Here is a 10,475-nt window from a genome sequence, read left to right on the forward strand (position 1 = left end):
AAAGAAAAAAATATATTCAACAACGAAAATAAAATTGAATCAAACNTATTTAAGAAAATATATTCAAATTTAAGTCATGTAAATGCTTCATTAATGAGCTATGTAAATGCTCCATTAATGTAGAGAAAGAAAGAAAAAGATTGTTAAGGATAGTGGGGGAGGTGTACAGTATTTTTGGAATAAAAGATAATAGTGGGGAGGTGTAGAATATTTTTGAAATAAATTAAATTAATAGAGAGGTACAGGTCCCACTTGGGGAGGTGTAAGGAGCAACACCCGGAACTTAATTACTGATTTCAGTGATTATATAGTTAGAATTGTCAACTTGACTCATGATCCATTAAGTCAGCCTTAAACCATTTTTGAAAAAGTCCACCTTTTAAAAACTTCTCAAGTGGAGGCAAAAAAAAATCTCAACTCCCATAATTCCCTATCAAGTAGATTAGAGTTAAGGTTAAAGTAAATTTAGTCCTACTATAAAATTCTAATTAACTTTTAAAAACAATATTGTTTATGTATGTATATAAAACTATATATTTTATTGAATAGTTTAATATGTTGTAATTTTATTATATTTAAATCAATATTTTTATATCATTATGTTATTAAATACAATATATAATAATACTTCATATTTTTTTATTTTCATATATTAAATAGAATATATATTCTTTATATTTTTATATTATATTCGTATATAACAATTTTCATTACAAAATAATACTTAATATATATATTTTTTATATCACCATATCATTACGTGAAATATTTAATGATTTTATTAATTACTAACTTTTGAAGAAGAAAAAAAACTTCTAACATATTCTTTTACCAAATGTAATCTTTATAAAAAAAAATCATATTAAATAAATAAAATGATTTTTGTTTGTCTTAATTAGGTTTTAATTTCTTTAAAATCAAATAAATATTTTAAAATATATAAATGACTTGCTTAATTAATAAAAGGTGAATTTTTTATATTGTAATAAATAATTAATTTTTAATATATTACGCATTTTTTACAACATTTTAATAGTTTTTTTAATTTCTTTTAATTCTATAAAAAAATAAATTTAAACATAAAGATAGAAGTTTCATGTTAAAACATAATATACAAAAAAAAATCAATAAAATTATATTTTGAAATTGTGAGTTAAACATAATATTTTATATTTTTGTATTCAGTTTTATCTATGTATAATGCTAAACATATACTTTGAAAATGAATCAACTAACATAAAAAATAATTGAAATATATATCTATGATTAAAAAAATTATAAGAGTAGAAAAATGAGAAACTAATAAACTACATACATGTTGAACAATTGAATCAATAACAACTAGGATAAAAAATTCATATAATCTCTAAGTATTCATTCTAAAAGTAATAAATTTAGTGAATATTAAGAAATAATACATAGTAAACCACTTAATATTATAAATAATTTATTGTTAATTTTGAATTAAATTCATTAAAAAGTAAGAAATTACTTACTTAAATACGTTTATACGAAAAATATTATATATATTGCAAAAGAAAAGTTAGTTTTAAACGTTGGTTAACAATTTTTGTTTTCTCATTAATATTCGTAAGTGCACAATTTTTTTTCTCTCATTAAAGTTCGTAAGTGTCAATGGTCATTTTTTATTATTCATTACTGCGGCAACAGTTTTTTACCAAGTTTTTGCTCTATAAAATAAAACATTTCCTTCATTCCAAAAAACACAAAATCAAGTTTTCTCTTCTCTTCTAAAAAGGAAACTTTATTCCTCAATCTATCTTCTTAGTTTTTTTTCCTTTTTTTCTTATCCTCTTTATATCCTTGGTTTATTCTTTTACTCTCTTTAGAGTTTCTTTCTAGCTAGTTCTGAGATCTACAAAATTTATAAGAAGTTCTTGTTGTATCCTGAGGGACTTGTGCAATACATCGTACATAAGTCCTTAAGGACAGTGATCTACATGCCTTGGGAAAATTTATTCATGTTTTTGTCAGTTTTTCTACAATAATCTTAAGGACTTATGGCTGACATCAACAACCCGCTTTTGGACGTGTCAAAATTCAAGGTCTTCTTTGGACAGAACTTTCAGAGGCTGGCAAGGTCCTAACAGCAGTGGTGGCTTCTAATCGCGTTTGTAGGGATCGAAGATGAGGGTGAAGAAGAGGGAGACGAGGCGACAGGTTGGAGTTTGTTGGAGTTAGGATGATGAACCCTAATTTTTATGTGTCGTGCCTTTGTAAAGTTCGAGGAAAGATGGAGGAGAATTTATCCCCAAAGAAAGAAAAAGAAATAAGAAGATGAGGTTGGGTTCCTGATTTTCAATTTGTGCACCCCCAAATTAATTTCATCACCTCCTGTGGTAAGTGATGTAACGGACCATTATCAAGTACTTGAGTCATTGTTTGTATACTCTGCCTACAAATGAGAGAAGCACAACCACATATTTTCTCGTTTACCAATCTTAAATATTTTAAAATTATGGGATGTAGGCAATTTTACTTAATTACTTGAAGAAATAAGTTTGACTTTTCACCTAATGATATTACTCTAAATTTGGTAGTAGAGAATATGTAGTTATATATTTATATATGAATGACATGCTAATGATTGATACATGCAATCAGATAGTCTCTAAAAACTAAGGTTTCTAAAATCTTATTTTGAAATTTAAATTTTTTCTAGGTGAAGTCAATATGATTTTATAAGGTAGAATCATAAGGGAGAGAGATAATATATTACTATTCCAAAACTACACAAAAAATCTCTTAAGAAGTTTGAGTATTGTGACTTCAAAAACAGTGATAACACCTTATGATGCTAACTCTAAATTAATGAAAGGTAAAGGAGAATCTATTCTCAACCTTAGTATGCCCAAATATTTGGGAGCTTACTACATTTGATAAGCTTTTCTAACCCTGATATTATTTATGCAATAAGTAGGCTGAGAAGATAATATTAATATTCTAATTAGGAATATTGATACGTAAGTGCAAGAGATACTTAAGAGGTTCAATGGATTATGCCATTGAATATAGTGGATTTCTCGCTGTACTAGAAAGCTACAATGATTCTAACTGGATCCCTGATTCAGATTAGACAAAATCCACTAGTGGTTATGTATTCACACTTGAGGGTGGTGCAATTACATGGAGATTAACCAGACAAACAATTATTGCAAGATCAATAATGGAATATGAGTTTTTTGCTCTTGAGATGAGTGACATGAGGTTGAGTAGTTGAAAACATTTCATTAGGAATGAAACCAACCTCATCAGTGTCAATACACTGTGGTTGTTAATCGACAATAGCTATAACTAAAAACAAGAATTATAATGGAAAGAGTAGACATATACAATACACAATTTGGTGAAGCAACTGCTAAAGAGTGGAACTCTTTCCATTGATTATGTGAAGTCAGAACGAAATTTAGCAGACTCTTTGACAAAACCCCTAAGAAGACAAATGATGTTAGAAACATCAAGGAGAATAAGACTTAAGCCACTTGCAAACAAAGCAGTGATGGTAACCCAACCTTTGTGATTGGAGATTCCACGAATAAGGTTCATATGGGTAAGAACAAGTCACTCATTAGTTCTAATAGCGCTAATTTATTTTAATCATTTATGTACATTCCTATGGTGTGTGTGAAAGTGCTAGAGACTGCATTATGACAGGTTAAACTTTGTCATTAAAATTCTATATGCTGAAAGAATTTTAGCTTAAATAAAGTTTTTAATGATTTTCATATCCCTTATGGGTGGTGTATGATTTGTAGAATACATTAGATGAAATCACCTATATGAATGTCAAGTAGGATCGCTTGCATGAGATCTTGGTATGATCTCTAAAGTACTCATAAATACTGGGCACGCGCATGGCCTAGTAAGCGCGACACAACGATAACAGCAAGGATCGTGAGAGTATATTGTGATTGATAGCACACGTCAAATGTCTTTGCTTCATATAGCTTGTTACAACAACTACACTGTGTGTTAAGTTTCTTGATCTAAGATTGGTTCATATAGCTTGCTATACCAACTCTAATGCATTACAACCTATGAGACCCATGATAAAAGAGTTTCTCATCTTTCTTTTGCAATATGTGGGGATTGATATAAAATAATAATTATTGCAAAAGAAACATTAGTTTTAAACATTGACCAACAATTTTTATTTTCTCATTAATGTTCATTAGTTTTTTTTTTCTCTCATTAAAATTCGTAAGTGTTAAGGGTCAGTTTTTTTATTCATTATTGTGTCAACGATTTTTGACCAAGTTTATACTTTACAAATAGAGCATTTTCTGCATTCCAACAAACGCACAAAATCAAGCTTTCTTTTCTACTCTCAAAAGGAAACTTTATTCCTCAGGCTATCTTCTTAGTTTTTCTTCCTTTTATCCTTTTTATATCCCAGGTCTATTCTTTTAGTCTCTTTAGAGTTCCTTGCTAGTTCTGAAATTCTAAAAAATTCATGAGAAATTCCTATAGTATCATAGGGAGCTTGCGCAATACATCGAGAATAAGTTCTTAAGGACAATGATCTACATGTCTCGAAAAATTTTATTCATGTTTTTGTTAGCTTTTCTACAATATACGCACACACACACATAAAGTTTTCGCATAACAAAATTAAATGACTATCTTACATACTTTAAAAATATATTTAGTTAGTAAAAGAAAATTAAATATGTTTAATCAGTTAAGGATTTCAACATTCTATGTTGTTACTTGATTTTCCTATACAAGTAAGTAATCAAGTTTATTGAAATCTCTTATAAAGTTTTTTTAGTCTAATTAAAATGTTTGTATAGTTATTTGACAAATTAAATGTACTTAAATTTACAACAAATTAGGAATTAATTACAGTTTTTCTTGTATTTAAAATGAATATTTTTCTAAAAAACGGCTCATGTGTTGGCCTGACTCATAGGATTTTTGTAGATAGTTTAACCATGTGAGTTTTTTTTCTATGAGAATTTTTTAGTCTTGTGGATATTTTAGTCCTAATTTACGTAAGTCAGGATCAAATCATATAAGAAGGACCAAATTAATATATTTATATATAGCCTTTAATACAAGTAACAAATACTTTCACCTCTTAATTAATAACAATCAATAATATAATTTGATGAAACAAATAATGATCCTAAATAATACACTAGTAAAAACATTTTAGTAAGAATCATTGAATTTTATGAAGAACTAACCTCCTAATACATTTTTAATAGTAATGTAGCGAACATAGAAAAATAAGGGTTGACCATTAGTGAATCAAAATTATTTTCCAAATTCTTTTAATTTTATCATCATAAAAATAAATATATTACGTTAAAGTTAAGCATGGATATGGATTGATTGAGTCATGGATACATAAATCATTTTGTCGCCTTTATCGAGTGATGAAAACATTATATGCATGTGATTCGTTTTTAATTTTACCGAAACAAAAAAGTGCATTATTATTTTTAGTGTAAGAAGGGTTGAAACTCTACGAATAAAATGCTTACTTATTTTTATTTTTATAGCACCGAAACTCAAACCAATTAAGGTAGCTGAAGGACGTAAAACATTTAAATAATTTAAATACGGATTTAAATAACATTATATATTATATGCATGATGGTTTGGTTTTGTTGAGAGAGTAAATTGGTTATTTTGTGTGGCGTGTGTAGCGAAAACAGAGAGTCCTTTGGAAACACGCTAATGGGATTGTCTAAAATATTAAAGCAATAAAAAAAGAGAGAGAAGAAAAAATAGGAGAAGAAGTAGAATTGGGAGAGGTAAAATGATTGAGGATGATAGTGATGTGATCTGACGGTTGATGAGGCACCACGTTAGAAGTGTGTCCCAATGTCAGAAGATAATTAGGTGTACACTTGAAAGGAAGGAACACGTGGCAGACAAAAATTGGGTCCCACACTCAAGTGTGAAAAAGGGGTTTTGAACAAACTGACTGAAAAACTTTCTGCTTTGGACACCCTCGATGGGAACAGATTCCAAATATTGGGAAATCTATATCACAAGAGAGGAATGGGTTTGGGATCCACAAAAGATTATATTTCCTTGGACCCACCCAAGATTTCAAATTTTCCCAACTGGACCCCACCCACCCTTATTATACTTTTCTCTTCTTCCTCCTCCTTTACCTCTTTTATTTTTGAAAAATGATATTTTAACACCAATTTTTGGATACTATTTTGACACCGTACATGTGTTAAAATGTGGTTGGACGATTTTAAATAAAAAAAGAAATTTTGATTTTTTTCTTTCAAATATAATCTTGTCTCAGTTTTTTAATTTGAAATCGTCCAATCACATTTTAACACGTGTATAATATTAAAATAGTATCAAAAATTAGTGTTAAAATATAATTTTTGTTTATTTTTCAGGTAAGCAAACATCTATTTTCTGATATTCGGTGGGATTTCATAAAGATCTTGTTATTGTTGTTTGCGTAAATTTGGGTACTTGGCAGTTAACCATATTAATTAAGATTAGACTATGATACCAGTAAGACATTGAAAAGATGAAACATCACAATAATCACCTAGGAGTTCAAAAAATCTTAATTCACCCACTTAATTTCATGTACCTTCTTTATTCGATTTTTTTCCTGCCCGACAGAATGAGTTTGTCATGTAGGAGAAGAGGATATTTAACATCAAAATTACAATTTCAGACGCACAGAAATTTTTGATTAACTTGTCTTTTTTACAAGAAAATGATAATAGCAAAGGATCCTATTTAATTAGGGGTCACATCCTACATCCTATAGCGAAATGTTTGGGTGATGTAAGATTATCCGAAAAGTCTCCGAAATGATCTTACCCAATGGCATCATGCACTTTAGGAGTAACACAAAACACTGTATTTTAAGATTAATAAGAAAGTAAAAGCGGTTTAATTAGTTAGGAAAGAAGGGTTGGTTTAATTTTGAAAGGCACCCAAAATTTCAACCTTGTTTCCATCATCATGATGACTGAATGGGAACAAAGATCTTGGGTTTTTCCTCAGCAATCAAATAAAATCTAATTGAAAGGGGAAAGAGAGAGAAAGCTTATGTATGTGTGGTGGTTGTACCAAAGTGGTAGAGAGAATCTAGGGAGAAGATCTCACCATCAACAAGCTAAGCGCACACAAAAACAACACCACAGTTTTTTCTCTCATGCACCCACTAATACCAAAACAAAAAAATAAATCAAAAATCAAAAATCAAAAGCTACCACGGATAATTACATTCCACCTCTTCTTCCCATTCTCTTTTTTTCTCTCTCCCTCCCTCAATTACTCATACATTTTAAACCAGCTATGTATATATATTGCAAGTAAACATATAGATAGTGTTCAGAAGCTTATTCTCAACCCTGATATGGAGTTTGTGGATAACAGAAAACTACAGTTACAACAACAGCCGCAACCGCAGGAGCAACATTTTCATGTGTTGGCAGTGGACGACAGTGTCATAGATAGGAAGCTTTTGGAGAGGCTCCTAAGAGGTTCTTCATGCAAAGGTTCCTACAATATGTACCCTTTTTTCTTTTTTTCTTTTAAATTACCCTCTTATTTCTCAGTTTGTGTGTGTTGCTAATTTGGTTTATGGTTGTGTTAAGCAGTCACCTGCGTGGACTCCGGAGACAAGGCTTTGAAATATCTTGGGTTGGTTGATGACCTTCATGATAATACTACTTCTTCAACCTCTTTAGAATCATCATCTTCTCCTCCACCTCAACCATTGCAGCAAGAGGTAATAATAATCTCATTCTCTTCTTTTTTTGTGTGTTTATCTTCAATGGTTTTAAGACATGTGTGCTTGTTGTGTACTACATTTGAGCCAGTCCATTGATTTGAGTTGTAGTTTCATTCCATGGTCACAGAAAGTAAGTTCTTGCTTAATTCGCTTACAAAACTAGTTTTCAAAACAAGCCACAACTTCTAAATGGCTTCCATTTTTCGCTGTAATGCAGCATTAGTTATTATTCCTTTCATGTTTTCTTCCTCTTAAGTAACAGCATTGAATTGCCAGAATAAATCATCATAACATAAGTAATGTATAATAATAGGGCATAAGATGAGCTGTGGGGGACATATCAATATTCTCTCCAAAAATTACCTTCAAAAGTTTCTGAAATTGTTGTTAATGTGTAAATAACATTGAGTTCTGTGGAATCACGTAAAGGGCGAGTTTATTAGGACGGCTAATTAAGATTAATCTCAAGAGTCATGAAGTAACTTTCCTTTTCTCTTTCACCACCATTGAGCATAAGATAACAAAATATTACCTTTGTTCTGCATAATTGCTTGTGCTAGTTTTCTTGAAGATTTGACGGCATTGTAATCCCATAAGCATGGCATGAAAAATAATAGAATTTGTAGAAAAAGTAAAGAGCTTTTTATTGCGTGTACGTAGGCGTAATTGTTGTTTTGATGCACGAATGGCACGCTCCCAGAATCGTATCTACTGTTGTCTACATGAGTTTTTTTTTTTTTTGTTTAAGTTAAGGGTGTCTTTTGGAAAAGAAAAACGGGTGGGCAAAGACCAGTGAATTTGGTTTTTGGTACTTAGGTAGCTAGGTAGGTGATCGTGGTCATTTCTCTCTTTAATTTTTGGTGACAGTAATATCTATATATGTGTAGTAGTGGGGTGAGATATTCCTATTCCATATTAATAGCAAACAGTAACCTGTACTTTCTGTTGCATCTTTTGAATTTCAGGGAATCAAAGTGAATTTGATCATGACAGACTATTGCATGCCTGGGATGAGTGGCTATGATTTACTCAAACGAGTCAAGGTCAACACACAACTCTTATTCCCCGACACCCTCCCGAAATTCCCTCTGTCTTTTTTAGCTTCAATAGCATGTACTCACACTCTCTAAAAGATTCCAAACATTCCCTTCTCCTTCAATCAACACTTACAATCATTTTTAATCCCCTCATAAATATTTCCACACCACTAAATTCTTATAGCTTCTTCAACTTCCTCGTCTTTTTATTCACCATTGCATACAGATATACCCACTTTCTGATAATGTAGTTTTCAGTAAAAAGAATGATAAAAGAAAAAGGAAAAGTTAGAGATCTCAGGATCTAAGTTTGCTTTCACTTTTTTTTTTTTTTCCCTTTTCTTTAATTTGATCCTTCTTTTTGTTTTCCTTTCTTTCTTGTTTTGACATTGCTTACCGCTGCAGGGATCTTCTTGGAAAGATGTTCCCGTCGTGATTATGTCATCAGAAAATGTACCTTCCAGAATCAGCATGTGAGTTTTTCTTACTTCATTTGTGGAATTTGAGTTAACTCTTTGCAATTTTTAAAACTGATCTTTTTAGATTTACCATAATTATCTGCACTGCAGTCCTTAAAAAACACCACTTTGTGACATTAAAACACACCCTATGCATCAAGTTGTCACTGATACTAATGGCATAATAGTTTATGTAATTGAGAAATTTATGACATTGTTGATAGGTGCTTGGAAGGAGGGGCAGAAGAGTTTCTGCTGAAGCCTCTTCAGTTATCAGATCTGGACAAGCTTCAATCATACTTTCTGAAATCTTGTGAAAATGAATCTGCTAACAGTTGCATAGATTCGGAGAATGAGAATGTGATCATTAACATCAGTAACCATAACAATAGCAGTAACAGTATTAGCAAAAGAAAGAACATATCTCCAGACTCTCATCAGGAGAGATCAAGACCCAAAATGAAGGAGTTGGCTGTGGTGTAAGAAAACAACACTATAGAGAGTGTTTGGTGCATACCTGTTATATAGTTTATGACTATGATTCTAATTATGGCTATCTGCTCAAATCTAAGAGCTTAATGAATTCCCACTGAGTGTTAATGTCGTTATTCACAATTAATTATCATTTACCTCCTCTTTAAATCATTTTAATTATTATTTCATTTCCTCATATTGTATACTGCATAAACTAAGCTCTTGATTACAAGTTAATTAAAGGCTCTTGCTTTGGACATACGCAATAGACGGTAAAACTGAACTAGTTTGCAGGCAAAGAGTAAAATCAGTGTTTACACTGACAAAATGGTGTGTGTGGGGTATTTCTATCTAGGAAAATGATATTTTAACACCTTTTTTTTACACTATTTTGACACTGTATACGTGTTAAAATGTGGTTGGACGATTTCAAATTAAAAAAATAAACTTTGGTTTTTCTCTTCCAAATATACCCCTGCCTCAACTTTTTTAATTTAAAATCGTCCAATTACATTTTGACACGTGTGCAATGTCAAAATAGTGTCAAAAAATGGTGTTAAAATATCATTTTCCTTCTATTATAAAGACGAAAACATCAACAATATAGTAATTGAAAATTATTTTCCATATATAACATACTTAATATTAAAGAGGCCAGTAATAGAAAATTAATTTGAGCTTAACTAGAGTAGAGAAACTTATCTAAATTTGAAAAGGTATTTTTGGAATGTTATTTGGATTAATAAAAGATGATAA

At 30.5% G+C, this 10,475-nt stretch overlaps 1 protein-coding gene across 1 annotated transcript; it reads left to right on the forward strand.

Moving 5' to 3' along the window:
• Positions 1 to 7,075: 7,075 nt before the first annotated feature.
• On the forward strand, positions 7,076 to 9,879 carry LOC106761196 (two-component response regulator ORR10). The gene is made up of 5 exons (XM_014644720.2): positions 7,076 to 7,514; positions 7,617 to 7,747; positions 8,716 to 8,793; positions 9,193 to 9,260; positions 9,470 to 9,879. The coding sequence occupies exons 1-5, from the start codon at positions 7,169 to 7,171 to the stop codon at positions 9,726 to 9,728; spliced, it is 882 nt and encodes a 293-aa protein (XP_014500206.2). The 5' UTR covers positions 7,076 to 7,168; the 3' UTR covers positions 9,729 to 9,879.
• Positions 9,880 to 10,475: the final 596 nt, after the last annotated feature.

This window comes from Vigna radiata, chromosome 5 (assembly GCF_000741045.1).
Source record: "Vigna radiata var. radiata cultivar VC1973A chromosome 5, Vradiata_ver6, whole genome shotgun sequence".
Classification (NCBI taxonomy): Eukaryota; Viridiplantae; Streptophyta; class Magnoliopsida; order Fabales; family Fabaceae; genus Vigna; species Vigna radiata.